Genomic DNA, 20,600 nt, shown 5'->3' on the forward strand with positions numbered 1-20,600 from the left:
AGATATGGTTTTTGTTTTTGTTTTTTTTTTGAGTGGAAAAAAAGGTACACAACAAATACGTTAAAAAAAACTTCCCATTAAATAAGAGGAAGGGGGATGTACGCATGCACACACAAATGGAGACTTTCAGGAAGGGCGCATGGGAAATAGCATACTGTTTGCCCCTAGGGAGGAGACCTGGGGGTCTGGGCAAAGGCATTTCCATTCCCAGTATATTTTCTTGTCTTGTCCTGCTTGAATTAATTTTTTTTTTTTAAATCATGAGCATGTGTTTTTTAAAAATTTAATTAATTTTTGTCTGCACCCAGTCTTTGTTGCTGCGAGCAGGCTTTCTCTAGTTGCAGCAAGTGGAGGGTACTCTCTAGTTGTGGTGCCTGGGCTTCTTATCATGATGGCTTCTCTTGTTGCAGAGCATGCGATGAGAGGGTACTCATGGGCTAAATAGTTCAAGTGCACATGCTTAGTTGCTCTGTGACATCCTCCTCCAAGGATTGAACCTGTGTCCCCTGCACTGGCAGGAGGATTCTTAACCACTGGACCACCAGGGAAGTACTGCATTTCTTTTTTAATTAAAGAAAACTAATTAGATGGTTCTTAAATAGACAAAGAACTCTTTAATTATAAATGTATTTGTAAAATGAACCACAGTGAACCCAGACTAACCACTTCCCATGAAGACAGACAAAAAAGAATTTTTTCATCTCAGTTTAATATTGTTGGGATAATTGACTTCCTCAATCTCACATAGCATGTTCAATGCATGCACTCAGGCAAACTCCACACACTTCGTAAGGTGCACTTCACGCATGTCACACTTGGTGGTGACAAGTGTAGTGATTCACAAAACTCGATTGGTAATCTAGGCTTGCAGACGTGTCTACTTGGGCAGCGCCATAGTCCACTGGAAGGTAAGTGGACAGATACAGAGTTTATGGAAGCTTTTTGTTCAACTAGCACTTTCCTGGTGGTTCAGACAGTGAAGAATCTGCCTGCAATGAGGGAGACCTGGGTTCGATCCCTGGGTTGGGAAGATCCCCTGGAAGAGGGCATGGCAACCCACTCCAGTATTCTTGCCTGGAGAATCCCCATGGACAGAGGACCCTGGAAGGCTACCGTCCATGGTGTCGCAGAGTCAGACACGACAGAGTGACTAGCACAGCACACAGCACAGATCCCAGTGCGGGGACCACCCTCTACTCTTGTCGGTTACGCCTGCAACTGCCGGTATTAGGCAAAGCGGTGCTGGGCATTCCCAGCCGGTGCAGCGGAGCCGGGCTTTGAGGGCCCTGGTGGGTGATTTCAGAAGTGGGGAATGTCAGATAGACTTATCTAGGCTGCGAGATAGCGGCCTTCCCTCCCTCCCTGCTCCTACTGTGCTCCGCTCAGGCAGCTAGGGAAGCACGCTGGAATGAGCTGGGCTGCAAGCATTACCCAGGAAGGGGTTACCCACCCCTGGGGAGTCAGTGCAGACACAAAGACGGGCAAAGGTCATGTTCAAGAGCAGAAGGCGTGGCGCAACCCAAAATACAGACATTGCCTTCTCACAGGATAATCCCAGAGTTTTCATTATATAGCCTGGCCCCGTGGCTGCTGGTGACAGGAGCCTGTGAGTCATTTCCTGCAAGCGTGTTTTTATGGCAGTGATGTACAAATGCCTTCTGGTCTGAACTGGTTACCTGTGATTACTAAGCCACCCCCTGGTAGGTGGGAGCAGGAACCCTGGATTGGGATCAGGGACACATCCTCAATGATCCTCCAGGTCCTCTGTCTGAGCCTGGCCGCAGGAGGCCTTCTGGTCTCCTGCCATTCATCCATCCTGCTCTCACGCTCTCCCCTTCCTCTTCCCTCTCCACATGGGCATCTTCATTCCCATTACATGAGCAACTCACTCTTCCCAGAATACGTTTCTCTGCCTTATGTTCCCTTGAGCTCTTCCTTCATTAAAGCCAGGCAAACTCCTACTCATCTGTCAAACCCCAAATTATTTCTCTTCTTCCAGGAAGCATTCCCAGACTGTTCCAATCACTTGCTCTTCTATAGTCCTGCAGAACAGAGTACACAACTCTCATATCACTTAGGATATTAATAATAATAATAACAGCTAAACATTAGCTGATCACTTACCATGTACTAGGCAGCATTCTAAACACTTTTCAAAGATTACCTTATTCAATGTTCACAAAAACTCCATGAAGGAAGAAGCATCATTATCCTCACTTTACAGACGCTGCTACTGAGAATAAGGAATTAGGTAAGTTGCCCAAAGACACAGAGCTCTTAAGTGACTGACTGGTGCCTAGACAAGTACCTGGCACATAGTAGCTGCTTAATAATCATTTACCTCAAAAATGATTAAATAAGTGAGTAAATACAGAAATGATGACATTTCTGTCCCCTCTATAGAAAGCCCAAGTGAGAACCATTTCTTACTACTCTTTCAAACCATCTCCTCTGTCAAACACCTACTAAGGTGTAGGGTATAGGAAATACCTAATGAATGAATAAACAAAACACTATACAAGCAATCCAATAAATAGAATCCAAACCCTGGCAATGCCACCCACTAGCTTCAACCAAACAGCTTCAGCTTCCTGGGCCTCCTGGTCTGCCACCTGTCAAATGCAGAGATTGTATACAACATTCTTTCAACTTCCTTCTAGCATTAAAAGTATATATAAAATAAATGACCAGACTCAATGACTTTGTGGCGATAGTAACTCCCAGGCCAAATTATGTATTTTACTTTCTTGGGCGCTGTCTTCCCCAGGAACAGCACAATCAGATGTGGCATTTGATCTGGGTACTACCCTAATTCGCAGTCAAAATCAGCCCTGAAAGAGTTTCTTTGGCCTGCTCCTTAGTTCGCTCATTTCTTATCCAAACAGATCACACCCAGGGAAAGAATTACTAAGTGCTTGGCTAAACCCTCATAAATAATAATCAATAATGAACAATAACCCCAAGTTAGATTATGCAACTGGCACATAAACTACTGCTCTATGGACCTTGCAGGTCCTCCTCCCTATCCCCAGCATATGAACCAGAGGTCATCTTCTCCAAACAGACCCTGGTCACCAATCTTCCCCTGCCATCACCACTAGTGCATGCATGTGCACACATATGTGCACGTGCGCGCACACACACACACACACTCCTGCTGGCATGACGAGCTTACAGCACCTGGTAGGGGCTGATAAATGCTTGTGAATCACTGAGGCCTAGATCCACTCCATATGGTGCTGAGATGCATCCACATCAGGGCAAAGGTGGGAGTTCTGGCTGCATTTCATTCATTCCCACTCTACCTGTGACTAAGCAGGAGCTTGGCTATATGCCTGGTACCTGACACACCTGTGTTACATGGCTTAGCACTAATGATGAACCACAAACATGCTAATGCCCATCACTCATTGTTTTGTTCAAGCTCAGCATCAGCTACTACACCAAGGGATAAACCTAAGTGAGATGTGTGAGCAAGACAGTGTCTGTTCATGTTGGAAGACAGGGAAGACCATGTTCTGTGTTCTGCTTGACTCACAACCAGGAGACCCAGGCTCTTAGAGTGAACATTACCCTTCATTACCATTACCCACATGAATCCAACGTGCAGAGGCCTGGACCATACGTAGGATGCAAACAAGCAGTTGCTCATCATGTAGAGGACACCTAGTGTTTGTCTATCTCCCACCCCCCATCCCTAGGGCCCTGTTCCTCCCCTCACGTGAATCATGTGAGGCTTAAAAGGGCTGTCAAAGACAATGGTCAGCTCCCTTGGTTTTGGCCTCAATAACTGGCCCAAAGGTAAGCTAACTGAAATCCTTGCCTGAGATTTTATTTTCCATATTGAGCAGGAAGACAAAGGTCTTTTGAGTCACAGAGCTATCAAGATATGAATAAGAGGCTAGCAACATGGAGAAAACTTGTTTGCAGGAGGGAAGAATGGAGCCAAGACAGAGCAAAATATCTAAGAGATATTTAGATGGAAGAAGAGAGGGTGGGAAAGACTTTGAGTGTCTGGACCTTCCTGTTCATGTGAGTTCCTGTTTTGTTTAGGTTAGTTTGAGTTTCTAAAATGTGCAAATAAATTCACCTAATAGTCACAACCATTTTTCTTTATTTCCACAGTCCAGTAATTGATTTTAAATTTGAGTAATTTCAAATTCCACAAACAAAACTCAAGAACAGCAATATTTTGTTTGAATTCTTTTTTCTGTACACTGAGTGCATTTTCCAACAGGCCTTCTACAATTCAGGAACAGGTAGCTTTTATGAGATGGGCCGCCACATTTGATGTCTTTGTTTCTCCTCCTGAGAATGGTGTAAAAATTCCTGGACAAGAACCACTCAGCATCACTAAGGAAAGACATGAGTCCTTTCTCTTTGTTTTAATATCTTAGACATCACTGATGACCTGCCAACCACCAGATGTACGGACTCCTCCATTTCAAAGCCATCAAAGCTTGTAAAACAGGGGCTGGCCAGACAAGCTAGGCAACCAGTCAGTGATTTTTGGAAGGACACCTTCCTGGTGGTCACCCCTTCATTCCATCTCTCTGCTGGCCAACTCCCTCTGAAGGTCTGTCTTCAGATCCCCAAGAGAGTCCCCAGCAGCTAGGAACTGTTTGGGTATTCGGGGTGACGCATTTTCTGAGGCATCTGATTGCCGAATCATTTTCTGATTGCTTTCTGACAAGAAGAGTTCTGAAAATCTTCCTTGAGAAAACATATTGCACTCTAGCCACCTAACTTCCATAGGACCTTTGAAAAAGGAAACCGCTATATATGGTTACTGAAAAGGGTGATGCTTTGTAAGTTAAAAGTTTCCCACTCCTAGAACTCTGATGAGCTGCCCAGTGAACCATGAACCATGAAGCTATAACAGCTAGAAAGGAGGTGCTGGGTGGGGATGGCACTTAGGATACTGGTCCCCCCCGCTTCTTTCTTTAAAGCTTTCTTCTCCTTGGGTCAGGCCGGAGCTTAGCAGGTTATGGTCACGCCCTTCCTGGATGGCTAGTATGCTCTGAGCTAAAATGACTGTTGCTTCGCCTGACGAAATGCTCTCCTATACCCTATCCAGTCTGCGTGTCCCAGGCTCAGAGGAGCTTGGCAGCTGTCTTCCCCAGGGCAAGGGAAAGTGGCTGTATCCCACGGTGGACTCAACAGCTCCGCATCACCAAAACAAAAACACAACAGTTCTGATCTCTATGGAGAGTTCAATCCTCTTGTCCAGGATTGGCACCAACTAGAATTCCAAGGGCTCTGGCCGAGCTACCTCCTGTGAGGTCTAAATACAGCACGATCGCTTTTAACCTAAACATACAGCCTGGACCAGTGCCCAGAGCTGACAGCCCCCAGGGAAGTCTTGACTTCTGGCTGCCCATTCGGGGATGGGCGATGCAGAGCTATCAGAGACATGAGGTGCTAGGCACAGATTCACTGATGTTACCTACGTGTGAGCCTGAGCAGAGGAAGGGGATGGGGTGGTGGAGAATGCAGAGATGTGAAGAGGAAGAGAAAGAGAGGGAGGAAATGGTAATAAATACCAAAGACCTATTTCTTAGCCAATTAAAGTCAGGGGATCTTTCTCAAATGTTTGTTCCCAGAGGAGCACAACTCTAATTATGTCTCTCCAGGGACTTCAGGGCATAAGCCCTAAAATCAGAGAGATTGAGGTTGCCTTCTTGTTGTGTGGCCTTAAGTGAGACTGACTTTGCAGGTTCCATATCTCTTAAGTGACCCAAAGGACTACTGTACTGTTCAACAAGACCTCATACAGAACGGGCCTGGCCCAGAGAAGCTACTTGGTAAATAATGGCTCCTAGAAGTAGTGGTAGTAGTAATAGCAGAAGCAGGATAACATCAAGCATGCCTTTGATGAGTGGACTATTTCGTGCCATATCAATAAACAAGGATGTGTCAAGTCATCCTCAACTGCAGCCCTCCAGTGCCAGCTGGTAAGCCTTAAGGGCACTCAGAAAGGAGACGAATACCTGCCATCTAGCAGCTATAGGACTACAGTCACTCCCTACAGTGAGCCCTGAGGAACTCAGGATATACAAACAGGACACTGGCCCCAGATAGCTGAGGTGCGTTATCAAAGGAATGATTTCTGTGAGTCCGGACTCTTGCATTTTCGAAGAGCACTGATTTCCTTAACTTGGGATATCTGGCTTTATTCAGAAATAATCTTGATGTTCAGACTATCTGCCCTTTGTTGCAAAACTTCCATATAACCTGGCTCCTCTCCTCACCTCCTTGGAGCAATTCTCTCCTACTTGAGATGCTGTCTCCTGAAAAATCCTACAAGTCCGTACCAAATAAAGCATAGCTCTCAGCTTTTAGGTTAAGAATATTTTTCAATTTGACACCTTTATTTTCTGTGTCTCGGAGAGCACATAAGAAGAATTGCTGAGACCACCATGATAGGATAGAAGCCCCCAACCAAGATAAGCTGTGGCTGAGTCAAACAATAAAACACAACCACACCTGCTAAGAACCTTATGATGGCAAAGTAACAACAGCTTCCTAACCTCCCAACAAGCCAGCCCACATGCCCCACAGGGTAAGAGGCGTCTATGCAGGGGTTCCCTTACCTTGGTGTTCATACAAGACTTTCCTCGCTTATACTCTTTGTGGGACCCACGCTTGTCCAGTTTGTACCACAGGGCCTTGGCCTTCCAGGTGGTCACCTTGGACTTGAGCTTGGAATAAAAGTTTCTGTGGTCCAGAGGGTCTAGGTCCAGGTGTCGGGTGAGGATGTTGAAGGCCTGAAGGGTACCTTTGCATGTGGAAGCTTGGACAAAGTTCTCGAATATCTGCCCGGCCTGGGTCTGCTTCTCATCCTCATTTTCCCCCATGTTTCAGGAGCCACGCAGAGCAGTGATGTGGAGAGGGTGGAGGAGAACACCATGAAGTACCTGGAGAAACGTCACACCTGCAAAGGTAGATCGAGGCAGAGGTGAGCTCCATGGACGAGAGTAGGGTGGGGAGAGAGTGCAGAGAGGTAAAAATACAATTCCTTTAAGATACTAACATACTAAACATAATACCAACCATACATACTCTACAGGAGAGGTATAATCATAGCATCTAACCTGGCAATGCTGCTTTGCTGGCAAATCTCTCTCCCCGACACTCCACTCCCCTGGCTGGCTGCAAAGAACTACAGATTGCCAAAGACATACCCTGGCTGATGTCAACATTATCTGGTCAATCTTGCCATAAGCCAGACAGTTCTGGAAGTAGCAACTAGCAAAAGGAAAACAAACAAACCCAGAAACCCAGATTTCACACTGCTGAAAACCTATAATTCTTGGTACCATAAACTGATTGACTAATATTAATGTAACCTAACCACATGACACAAATGCACAGTTCCCAAAAAATAAAGCTCTCTAGATTTCATGACCACCATCCCACCTGTCTTTAGATATCACACTTTTACACCTTCCTTCATTAGTTATCAGAGGGCAGATCTTCTCTTTATACAGACAACCAATGGCAACTTCTCAAGTCTGCCGGAAGGAAGGACAGCATCCACTTCAATGAGACATACAGAAACACAGAGAGACATGTGGGTCTCCTCCTGATGCACAAAATGAGTCTGTGCTTTGTAAGCCCAAGCTGGGAGCTATTTGGAACAAGTGCTAAAGGAAAGAAAAATGTGATGGAGGTTCATTCACATCAAAAAAAAATAGCTTGCCGGGGTTTTGGCCATCATCCTTTCTTCTCTGCACCACTCTAACCTCAGGCATTTTCTTAGGAAAGTCATTTAAGTTTCAAAGGAACAAAAATAAATTAGACTGATTTTCCAAAGCACTAGCTATTTTTCCAGAATCTGAAGCCGGTGCAAGAAAACGAGCATGGAGGAGCTGGGGCTGGCCCTGCTGTCAGGAGGGCTTGAGGGAGTCTGTAAACAGAGGACAGAGCTTACCAAGCTTCCCCCAGACAGAGGCCTGGCAGGAGGAGGTCAGCAAACAGAGACAAAGCCCTCGGGCTGGGTAGCTTCCCACTCTCCAGACAGAAACGCCACTGTGGGTGCGCCTGGATTGCGGGCTGGCCTTATAAAACTAAAAGCAGAGGATGGTGTTTATCTTCTTCCTTAATCCTTTACTCATTCATTAAGCAATAACTACTGGTGCCTTAGCAAGGGCCACACATCACCCTAGATGCTAGAGGAGGATACAGAGACGGGCCTAGCGAGGAAGGCAGACCCGTAAATAGTTGATTACAAGACAACAGGCCAGCGCTTGGAAAACTGAACACGGCACACGGAAGCCCAGAGAAGGAGATGCTCAGCAGAGCCTGGAGAAGCCCAGAGGAGCCACAACAGGGAAATGCCAAAACGCTGCGATGCCAGGAATGAGGTGGATTTCGCTAGACGACTTGGGAATGGACCATACAGAGGCACGGATCTGGAAAGAGCCAGCATGGCTGCAGAATGACAGCAAGTTCAAGGCATTGGGAATTCAGGACTCATGACAAGCTGTCGGGGGGCAGACTGTAGAGGGGACTGGGCTTCTCCAGTGGGCCGTGGGGTACAGACAGAGCAGCGGGGTGAGATAAGTCTTTGGGAAGATGAGACGGCAGGGGTGGACTGGAGAGGGAGGCAGCTGAGGATTGCCCAGGCGCAACGAGGAAAGAAACTGGCAGGGCAGGGGGAAGGAAAGCACACACATGTATGTTACGCAGAGCCTGGCTGCGCGCCACCTGTGAGGGCCTGCTCGCCGGGGGCAGACAAGCTCTCCAGACACCCAGAATCTGATGGGCGAAATGGCTCGGGCTACAGCATAGGACACCTCCCTCCTGTCCCTCTTTCTCCAAGAGCTTCCAACAGGCCTGGCACAAGACTCAGCAGAAGGGAAAATAGTACATTCCCTGCTTCAGACCCAGCCAAACTCTATTCTTCAGTCAGCCCTCTGTCCTCTGGTCCCCTCAACTCAACAAATTCAACCAACTTCAAAAGCTGGCACTGTGCTCTACCCGGGACTGAAAAGACATGGATTCTCTCCCACGTGGATCAGTCAGAACCTTTAGTGTCTGCAGGGCTCACATTGGTATCACTCACATAAACTTTGCCTCCTCCTGCGTCTCAGCTTTTCCCCTGAGCAGGACTCACCACCCAGAGAGTATAAACAGAGAACAAGACTTATCTGCTTTTCTGAGCATATTAACATCCTCAGTCTTTATCTATCTTTGGAATCACTTCTATGCCAGGGATTGAAGAAGGGCTGGAGTAGCTAATTGACAGCTGCAAAGCTACTTGAATTCCACCGGAATCCTGTAGTATGGGATGGGCAGGTGGTGGAGAGGAAAACCACAGGCTTTGGGGCTCTTAAAGCCATATCCAAAGCTCAGCTTGGCCCCTCGCTGCCCACCTGGCCTCACACAAACCACATAAACTCTGAGCCCCAGCTGTTCCTTTTGTATGAGAGCCTGCAGAGCTGCTGTGGAGGGTGAGATACAGGAATGAAGGCAGAACCTGGCCCAAGGAGGCACTGGGTAGATGTGAAGATGTATGCTGAAGCCATCACCTGCAGCTGATCTGAATCTGGGGAATGCCCCAGTTTGGAAAAAACAACTTTGAAAATCAATTCTCCAAGTCACTCTCCCTCTCCTCCCTGTCTAAAATGGTGAACTGTTCTGAGTTATCAAGCTAGACCCAACTCTCAGAGAATAATTTATAAACTAGAAGAACCTGCCTCTTCCTAATGCCAGCTGCCTCCTCTCCTCCTCCGAAAGAAAAGTGAACAACTTAACTTTACAGCTCCAAGGGAAAGAGCCAGAGTGGTGTTGAGGGCCGTGGGTGGGAGTGAGAGCTGCAGGAACTAGCTCCTATCTGGAGGGAGATATGAGGAGGTGGAGGGAGATGACTGGACAGGAGGAGATAAGCCCTGCCTGGGGCTGAGCCCCCGCATAGCCCGTGCCAGCCTCGGCCCTGCCGCCCTGCATCTAGAGAGTCTAGTTTCAGCCTTTAAAATCATTTTCTAGTTTAAGTCTAAGATCTTAGGAATGACTGACACCCCCTAGGAGTAGGCCTCCTCACAGAAGAGCATCTGGATATATATGGAGTCTGGCAAACCCAGGTGTGGGTCTGGTCTCAGGCACTCACTAGCCACAGGACCCTTGGAAGGTTATCTCATTTCTCAGCCTGCTTTCTCATCTGCTCAATGGGGATACCAATACTCAAGTCATAGGGTGGTAAGGAATAAATTCAATCATGTGTGATGTATTTAGCACCTGTGACTCCGTGATGACCACCACTTGTGGTGTGAGCCATTCATCAAATGGCTCAAACTCCATCATACCAAAACGGAGAGAATATAATTGATGACCACTAGTACTAGCTTCCGGAGAAGGCAATGGCACCCCACTCCAGTACTCTTGCCTGGAAAATCCCATGGATGGAGGAGCCTGGTAGCCTGCAGTCCATGGGGTCGCTAAGAGTCAGACACGACTGAGTGACTTCACTTTCACTTTCCTGCATTGGAGAAGGAAATGGCAACCTACTCCAGTGTTCTTGCCTGGAGAATCCCAGGGACCGGGGAGCCTGGTGGGCTGTCATCTATGGGGTCGCACAGAGTCGGACACGACTGATGTGACTTAACAGCAGAAGCAGCAGTACTAGCTTCCCAGGTCAAACAATTATATATGCTTTACAATTAGAGGCCATGGGCTTTCGATACAGAAGATTTGGTTTCAAATCCACTTCCTAGCTGTGTAACCTTGGACAACTAACTCCCCTTCTAAATTTTAAGTTCCCATATGAAATGTGGGGAACCTCACATGAAGAAGTTTGAATGATGAATTGAAAACATCCATGGTACAAGGTAGTTTTGTGAATGAACTAGAAAGGCTGACTTAGAAGGACTCCCATAAGTTTGAGTCTGAGTTTCCAGAAACTGGAGTGTGGTATTTTGCTGGATACCCTTCTCTTTCCGCCAGAGAAGAAGGTCAGGATTAGTTAAGCCAGAGGATCCTGGGTAATAGCCCTTGTTAGCCTTCCTTGTCAATCACTACCCAGTTGTTGCCTTTTTGGAGTTTGGTATGAAATATAAATAAATGAACTACTCAGAAATATGAAAGGTTTCTGCATTTTTTCTGGGAAGAAACAAGACATGATGCTTTAGTTTCTAAGAATAGCCTTGAAGCAATTTGGTCTTTGCCAACGAGTCCCTTATTTGTGGTTCTGCCTATGTGACTTCATGAGTCACAAAGCCATTGCTTCTCCCTGCCTCTGGCTGTTACAAATTAAAGCTCAGAGTTTCAGATTGCCAGCACTGGTAATGGGCTCTCGAGCCCCTAACATCTGGGAGACAAGTTCAAGGTTTATGTAGAAGCCCTGAGTAGTCCTCAAAATAAGGGACGAGCTCCTGGCCCAAGAGTTACGAGTATACTCATGTGTATACTCCCACACCTCTGTTGTTCTTTGGCCTCATCACCTGTGAAATGGCATCAAAGAGTGTGAGCAGGCAGTGTATAAAAGATGGGACCTCACTGGTGGTCCAGTGGCTAAGACTCCACACTTCCAATACAGGTGGCCCAAGTTCGATCCCTCGTCAGGGAACTAGATTCCACATGCTGTAACTAAGAGTTCACATATCACAACTAAAGAACTCACATGCTGTAACTAAGACATGGCCCAGCCAAATAAATAAATAAAAGATAGAATTCTAGAAAAACTGAAGGAAAGCTGGAAGAGACAGTGAGCAAAACCTTCTCTCAAACCAGAATGAGGAAATGGCAGCCCTCAACCCCACCCTCAAGGCTCACAGACACATTTCAAGGCAAACGCAATCTAAAAACCAAACCTTCTTGTCATTTCCACTGCCAAACCCCTATTCAAACTCTTAGGTTAACCACCCCAAGGGGCCATGGGGGCAGGGTCCAGTTTCCTCAGCAGTGAAAGATGGGGAGGTTTTCACCCCATACACTCGCAGAGCTGCTGCAAAGACTTAAAGCCCTCAGCTCTACACCTCACACACAGAAGACCCTCAGGCATGGCTACTTGGATCTGACATCTGAGATGAGGCAGGAGGCAGCCAGGGCCAAAACAATGGGAAATCCTCACACACTACATCTCTGCAGAGCCCAGCACAGGCAGAACACCTGCTTTACAGGTGATGTCTGCAGACGTCATCTTCTCACCTGGCCCCAGGAGGTCTGGATTTCCATCTACCAGGGCATGTCACACCAACTTGAACCTAACCCTGGGGCAACTCCCAAGGTTGGGAAGGGGCTGAAAGGGCCCCCTTGTAATTTCCTTCCAGCCAGGGGTCCCCAGCCTTCCCTCCATCACCTCCCCAGATCGAGCACGCACCGCTTCCTGGGGCAGCCTGCCCCACCCTTGTCTCCACTGACAGGAAGAGAGCCTCAGTGAGATGATTCCTCTTGGTCCCTCTCCAGCAAGATTGATGCTGTCTCTCCAACGGCTTCTCCCCGCTGTTGGTTTTAGCCCTTGAGATCACCCACAGGAAGTTAAAGCCCTTTCTATGCAGGTTGAACCCACACGTGCAGTCTTCTTACACACGCTCTCTAGAGCCCCAACTGGAAAGGCTAATGAAAACACATCCAAGAGAGGTACTGTGAAAGCCCACCCAAGTGCCTAGCCTGCAGCAGGGCCTGGGCACTGCCCTCTGTCTACACTGGCCCAGGTGGGGAGCTCAGCAGAGAGACTCCAGGCCCATTGCAGGCCCTGGCCTTCTGTGCTGCTCCTCCTCTGAGAGTCCAAGGCCTTGTGGTCTTGCCCATCCATCCTCAGCACTCTCCTCACTGTCTTTCAATAGTGAGTTGACTCCACTGCTCTGGCTTGAAATGACCTCACACATTCCCTCTTCCTCACCTCAGTCCATTTCCTCATGGAACCACTCACACTAACAGATCCCAGGATGACCTAGGTCAACCCTCCACCCCCACCCCCATGAGTCAGAGAGCTATATGCTGACCAGTCAAAGTGCCAGGAAGCCTAGAGGGTATGGTGATTCGCTTGCTGTCTCTCTGTATCTACTCTATAAGAAGCAAGGACTTTGAGGGTAGGGGGTGATTCCAGAACTTGATCATCTCACTTTCCTGCAAGGCAAGTTTGCCATGTGTGGTTACTGTATGTATATGCATGTGTTCATGTTAATGTATGCATATATATAAGTATGTGCATAAATGTTTATATACGCATGTATGTGTATTGTGTATACGTGTGAGGCAGGCAAAACTTGGGCCTGGGAATGAGGAGACTGAGCCTCATCAGAGCAGCAACAACTGCACTGCTCAGCTGCTCACCGGGTGCCAGGCCCTGGCCCAGATCTTTCACATCCGTGATCTCATTTAACCATCCCTGTTTGACAAAAGAGAAGGCAGATTCAGAGGGGCAAGCAACCCCCTTCATATGCCAAGTGCTGAATGGGCATGCCGTAAAGGAGCTCAGTTCTACCTCACTTCCAAATCCACGCTCTTAGTCACCAGATGACATGAGCCATGATGATGGAAATGTTAATAATACAACCTGCCTTTTCTGAAGTCGCTGTGTAAATTAAACAGGGTGAGTTCTGTAGTCTCTGAAGTTCTTTCAGGTTCCGAGAGCCTGCAAATGTCACACGGGGTGTGGCTTCTTAAGTTATGGTGCAACCAAGCAATAACGTATTAGGCAGTCTTTTAAAAATAATATTTATGAAGACATTTAATCCTTGGGGAAAATGCTTATGCCCTAAATCATGGTGAAAAGAGCAGGATACAGATTAAGGTGCTCAACAATTCCAACTCCTTATAGTAATATCCAGAGGAGAAAGGAATCAAGCCAAACATGATCCCTGGCCATGGTGTGTGTGTGTGTGTGTGTGTGTGTGTGTGTGTGTGTGTGTGTGTGTGTGTGTGTGTGTGTGTGTGTGTGTGTGTGTGTGTGTGTGTGTGTGTGTGTGTGTGTGTGTGTGTGTGTGTGTGTGTGTGTGTGTGTGTGTGATGATGATATTTCAGTTGATTTATTTGTAGCTCTATACTTTTCTGTATTTCCCAGATTCTCCACTGGAAGCACATACAGCTTTTGTAACTCCCTCCTATATACACATCCCAAGTCCTAGAGTCTTCTCTCCCTGGCTAGACTGTCTTGGTCTCATGTATCTTCCCTTCCTCTGGCCAATCTGACTCCAGTCTTACTAGCAGTGCTGTTTTTCTCCAGAAAAGAAAGGGCCTTCCTGTAAGAAGTCCTGACACTGCTAATTTAATGAAGGGGCTTATATTCCAACAGGTGAGGGACAAGGTCCCCAAGGCTGCATTCCTCTCTCACTTCTGCTCTCTGGATCACAGACCTTCAAGTCCAGTGAGGCAGGCCCCTTTCCAAAGAGCCATGCTGGGGTAGGGGGAAAACAGTACCTCTGACACAATCTCAGTTGTGTCCACAGACTCCTGACCAGCCAAACTCCACAAGACAGACACCTGCTTCCCTGCTTACAGTCCACGTGCTCACTCAGTCATGTCCGACTCTTTGCGACCCTATGGACTGTAGTCCACCAGGCTCCTTTATCCATGGGATTCTCCAGGCAAGAATACTGGAATGGGTTGCCATTTCCTTCTCCAGGAGAACTTCTCGACCCAGGGATCGAACCGGCGTCTCTTAGGTCTCCTGCATTAGCAGGTGGGTTCTTTACCATTAGTGCCCCCTGAGAAGCCCTAGGTTACAGTCCAGGAGCTGACAAAACAACACCCATCTCAGCACATACAGCGAGTCCATTTCACCAACAAAAACTCAGCAGCCTGTTCTGCATATGCTCTGAGTCTCCTTCATCACACACTGGCTGCCCACGAGGACTGTCAAGTGCAAATGCCAGTTTTCAGGAGTCTAGCCTTTCTCAAAACTCCCAGAGGTGGGAGGTACCTGAGATAAGCAAATTCATAGACACAGAAAGTAGAAGGGTGGTTACCAGGGGCTGGGGAAAGAGGGAAACGGGCATTATTGTTTAATGGGGACAGAGCTTCAATTTGAGATGATGAAAAAGTTCTAGAGGTAGATGGTGGTGATCATTGTACAACCATGTAAAGCCACTGAATTCTAACATTTAAAAATGGCCACAATAGTAAATTTTGTCATGTATATTCTCCCACAATAAAAAAATAAAATCCTTTAAAAAACAAACAAACCGCTATCACCACCTTCCAGTAGGAGCTGCCCAGGGCCAGAGTATAGAATCTGTGGCCTAATTAACAACGAACCTATTTTTTAAAAAATATTTTTGAGTTAAAATGTAATAAAATAAACAGTGAAAGAATCCTATTGTTTTTTATTTGGCTCAGTGGCATAGTTTCTTGTTGTTGTTGGGGTTTTTTGTAAGTCATGTAGGCATCTTTCAGTCTTCCTTCCAAACCTCATTTGACTCCAGGAAGCCTTTGGAAGTTCAGCCCTGCCAAATTCCAAATTTTTATCTCTTATTCTGCCTTCCCCGGGACACCACCACCGTCACCTACTCCCCACTCAATACCTGTAAAATCTGCATCAACAGCACAGAGAAGGCTGGGTAGGGGCTCCCTGGTCTTCGCTCCCAGAGCCTACCATCCCTTGCCTGGGGAGAACACTCCTGTGTTCTAACAGGACAAGGACAGAACAGTCAGCAGACTTCGTTCCGTGAAAGCAGGGAGCATTCTTCCCTGCAGCACACAGATTACCTACAGACTCCCTGAGGGCCCATCTAGATCAGTTCAGATCTGGTGGACATGCCATCGGGCTCAAATGAGGGGAGACAATGGATATGTAACTAGATGACACTTCTGTCTCTCCAAATCAGAGCTTTACACATTTTTCATTGACTAACATCAATTTCAGGGACACTGGGTACAAATCCTTGTCATGTTAGCAGAATCTTGCTGCAAGGCAAAGAAGCTTGCCAATTTGAGAAAAACAGTACGTCTGACATATCATATACCACCCTTACTGTTCTTAAGCAAAGCACATGGATGTGAACCAATCCCTACCCCACTAACTCCTAATCTTCCTTCAAGGCTCTTTTCCTCTAGACACTCCCCACCTCCCTAACCCTGACCCCTTCCCTAAATGGAATGGATCCCTTCCACAGCACCTGTACTTGGCTCAGTCACAGTAAGTCTTTCTGTGCTGAACTTAATTTTTCACTTCCCTACTCCCAGTTCCCAGCACAAGATCCTTTCTATACAGTATGTGAAAAATGAATGAACAGATGTTCAATCTTTGGGAACATAATAATTGTTGACATTTAATGATCATCTATAAAGTTTTAGGCAATACGGTAAAGCTTTCTATGTATTAAAGAAGTTAATCATTGTAAGAAGCCAAGGCATCATGAGACACTGTTTATTATCCCCACTTTTCAAAGAATTAGAAAAGTTTGCAACTTGGCAAAGTCACACAGCCAGAAGAACAAAAGCTATGCCTTAAAGTCCTATAGTCCGAGTTCAGAGCCCACATCCGTGACCATCATCCCATACTGCTCCCACACAAAATGGATGGAGGGATCCAAGTTCCGCCTCGCACACCACATCAGGGACACGGTCTCTGGTCTAGACCCTTTGGTTCATGATACGCCCCTTCTTTCACCAAACTCCAAATGCTAGGATCTCTCGTAATGAGATCTCGATGCTGTTTTGGATAACAGTGATGAATACAACGATAAAATGTCAGCCGAGGGGTAACTTTCTATCCTGGGTGGGTGTGGCAGAGATAGGCCAGCTGATCACCAGACATATTTCTCCTTGCTCCTGGGCCCTTCCTTGAAGCTGTGTGAGCCCACATGACCAGTTCAAGGTGATGGAATGTGAGCAGAAGAGATACACACAACTTCTAGGACCCACCCATGAGAACCTCTCATGGTGAGGTTCCACGTCTGTAGGCTCTTTCCACATCTGTCCGAGTGCAGCAGCCTTGAAAATCACATGTGCAAGACGGCAAGGCCACAAGAAGGAGGAGCTAGGCCCACTGATGCCCACTGGGAGAAAAACCCTCTATAACCAAGAACATTTGGACCTCACACATGTGAGAAATAAACCTGAAGCCTGTGAAGACACTGAGAATCAAGGCTGTATCTTTTAGACAGGAAGTACCAACTAATCCAGTAGGTAAACCATAGCACACCGGGTATGTCAAATTAAGCCTGGGTCAGAAAGCACCCCCTCCCAGTAAGAAGGTTGATCACATGGGCATTAACCTCCCTCTTGTCACCAACACTGTTGTAGGCTGACTTCCAAACAACTATTTCTGGCGTTTTCTACCTTCCCTTTCATTAGGCTCTCTATACCCTGGAAAAGTTGCTTGACCCGTCCCAGAAATATGGCTGACCACCCCTCACTTAAGCACCTCTCCCCACACATTTGTACCCTGTGGTGAAAATCCACATCCTTCCCTGTAATAAGACACGAGATTAGGATGGATAGGCTAGTCATTTCCTTGGTTTCAACAACCCTGAGCCCTCAGGTCCTGAGTACCCAGAAACCCATGTGGTGCAGTCGAAAGAATGTGGACTTCTGAGTCTTCTCTAGCACTCCCTTGAGCAAGTCACAAACATCTGTGAGAACCGGAGGAAAGTGCCTCTTACAGGGCGGGCTTGGGTGTGCTTATCTAGCGTCACTCCAGCCCACTGCCCAGGGATGACTCCCACCACCCCGAGGTAGCCAAGCCAAATCACAGCAGAAACTGGGGCACGTTCACATAGACAGTGAGGGCGATCATCTCCCCTTAAGCTACGTTAAGCTGAGGTGGGACAGTTAAAGGATATTTTCCACCAAGTCTTTGCCTAGCACACCCTTAAAGTCACTTCCCAGGTGAGCCTCTGTGTCTGGACAGCTGAGTTCAGGCCTCGGGAACTGCAACCCTAGTAATTAGTCTGGAGAATAGAGAAGAATGCTGGGGAGGCGGCACAGAAGTCATGGAAAAGTGAACTTGAAAAGGATTTCTCAACAACGCCTGCTCGCTCTACACACGCTGTACCCAGGAGCCCAGGATGACCGCAGAGCAGTCCCGGCCCCAGAAGCTCAAAACCCAGCTATGTCTCATGGGGTCTGTCTTCCAAAGGCCCCTCATTTTGAAGAATTGTGCCATTTTTCAAACCAAATAGAGAAAAAAGAATTCATTGCCTGACAAAAGTTTTTTTGATATTTTTCTGAGGTGTGAATTTATCAGTGCAAAGTCAGTCTCAAAAATGTGCACAAACTCAATGAGAATTTGATCTATACTTGCTCATATTGGACAAAACAAAATGGTACCCTCCCCCTTCCCTTCACAGCCTAGGTTTCTTCTGTAGTAGAGCCTAGCCTGGCGATATCCACTTCCTCACCTCATTTACCGTTTAATCTTCCAGAATCTCATTCCCACTCATACACATAGCCCACTCCAGGCATCATGCCCAAGGTCAACATCAACTCTGTCACTAAATCCAGTTGTCACTTACCGGACTTTATCTTGCTCATGGTCTCTCCCATCTTCAGTCTACTGCAGACACATTTCTTTCTCTGAATGTTCCTGAAATCTCCCAAGGTTCTAAACTTCACCACCCCTCTCATTCTCAACACTCCCACACTTTACATCCCGATGACCCACTGTCAACCTTGAGCTGCTTTCCAGGGCTGTATTAAACTACCAGTTACACACTCCCCCTGACTATCTTACAGAGACCTCACATGTGGTCGGTTTTCCTTCTGCCCTCACCTCCCTGCATCCCCATCCTCAGTGAATGGCATCATCTGCACTCAGACTCTCACACCAAACCCCTGGAGTCACTTTCTCTGTTCCCTTTCCCTCATCTTGAGGAGCCAGCCAGTCACCTGAACTCTCAGAAATTCCTCATAAGCACCTTTCCTGCTTGCTCCCTCCAATCCACCAGCCTCTCTCTTGAGCTGCTGCCAGAGGGATCCTTCCACCAGAAACACACGCTTGGTCAGGTCCTGTTCCTATTTCAAATCCTTCATCAACTCCTTAACTGTCTTCAGGGTGAGAACCAAACATCTTAGCAGAGCAAGACAAAAGCCCCCTTCATGATTTGCCCCTTGCCTGCTCTCCAGCCTGTCTCCTCACCATGTCCCCATCCCCTCTGAGTCCAGACTTGCTAAGCCATCTGCAGCTCCCTGACAAACTGACATCTTTCAGGCTACCCTCCCTGCACCTTTGCTTATGCTGGTTGCTCCATCCAGACAGTTTATCCAGACTCTGTTCACTTAGTAAAAACCCAGTCGGCTTTAGGACTGAAACATTAAAGGCAGCAGAATGTCGGAGGGGTCCCAAGGTAGATTCTGGAGTCAGGCAGACTTATTACAAACCTGACCCACCACTTACTAGGTGTGTGAGGCTGGATGAGTCACCTAACTTCTTTGAACCTCAGTTTCCTCATCCATAAAATGGAGATAATAACAGTCCTTATCCCATTGCATTACATGAGGGATAAAACTCAGTGACGCCAGGCTAGGCAGTATCCTTGGCTGCACTGTTCTTTGAAGTCTTCCCTTGGCTTCCCCACACCTTGTTTTCCCACGCTGTACTCCATGGAGGTTCCAGTGATCATTGCAAACAGACTATTGTGTGAACTGCTTTTGGGTCTGCCTGCCTCAGTGGACTGTGAACTGTCTGATGCCAGAGATTGCACATCTAGGGCCAGGCGCCTGTGCCTCTGGCAATAGTAACCGCTTAGTAACCACTGCTGGTTGGGAAAATCCAATCAAGAGCAGCCACAACATTTAGGTTACATAGTGACATGAACTGTGACCGCCCTTTCTCTCTAACCACCACCAGAATTATCATGGAAGCCTCCTAACTAGCCTCCACTCCCCATCTTCCCCTTCCCATCTGACCAGCACCACCCTGCTCTGTTCACAAAGCTCTCAGGACTTCCTACACCACCTTGTGTAAGTCCCAACTCCCCTGATGGTCTCATCAGCCTACTCCATGCAGTCCCCATTTCCCATTAGGCTCAGTTCCCAAAGGTATTAGGGCTCCTCTGTGGCTGCATCAGACAGACTGGGCTATTTGATGCTTCACATCCAGTCTCAGCCTTCTTCCTCCCACCCCTGCTCAAATCTTACCCATCATCTGAAGCAAAGTCTGGCCTCATAGTACTAACAGAATGCTGTCATCACAGTCCATTCAGGGAATCAATTCTTATAATGATTATAGGTAAGAGTTACACAGAGATGGGTAGCAAGATGTGTGGACAGAGAGATGGGAGATTGAATGACCCACGTGTGGCCTGGAGAGAGGCCCACAGAAGAAGTGGGGCCAGAGCTGGATCTTGAGGGACGAGCTGAAGCTTTCAGGAACAAAAGCTTCCCCATCCCATACTGACCTTTCTTTCCCAAGTTGTTGTTCAGTCGCCAAGTTGTGTCTGGTTCTTTGCGACTGCCGCACACCAGACTTCCCTGTCCCTCACCATCTCCCAGAGTTTGCCCAAATTCATGACCATTGCATCAGTGATGCCATCCAATCATCTCATCCTCTTCTCTTTCTGCTTTCTATCTTTCCCATCATCAGAGTCTTTTCCAATGAGTCAGCTCATCACATGGCCAAAGTACTGGAGCTTCAGCTTCAATCTTTCCAAAGAGCATTTGGGGTTGATTACCTTTAAGATTGATTGGTTTCATCTCCTTGCTTTCCAAGGGACTCT

At 47.2% G+C, this 20,600-nt stretch overlaps 1 protein-coding gene across 15 annotated transcripts in view; it reads right to left on the reverse strand.

Annotated features, from left to right (window-relative positions):
- Window positions 1–20,600, reverse strand: part of MICAL2 (microtubule associated monooxygenase, calponin and LIM domain containing 2) — a 235,354-nt gene that overhangs the window by 179,669 nt on the left and 35,085 nt on the right. For 13 of the 15 annotated variants that reach the window (XR_009693648.1, XR_009693647.1, XR_009693653.1 and 10 more), the window contains exon 3: window positions 6,594–6,934. Coding sequence is in view for 11 of the 15 variants with exons in the window: in XM_061147566.1 (XP_061003549.1) it covers window positions 6,594–6,857 (264 nt within the window). In the remaining 4 variants the exon portion in view is untranslated. The remainder of the gene's footprint in view (window positions 1–6,593; window positions 6,935–20,600) is intronic. The other 2 variants (XM_061147602.1, XM_061147593.1) reach the window with 1 other exon arrangement.

Source organism: Dama dama, chromosome 1, assembly GCF_033118175.1.
Source record: "Dama dama isolate Ldn47 chromosome 1, ASM3311817v1, whole genome shotgun sequence".
Taxonomy (NCBI): Eukaryota; Metazoa; Chordata; class Mammalia; order Artiodactyla; family Cervidae; genus Dama; species Dama dama.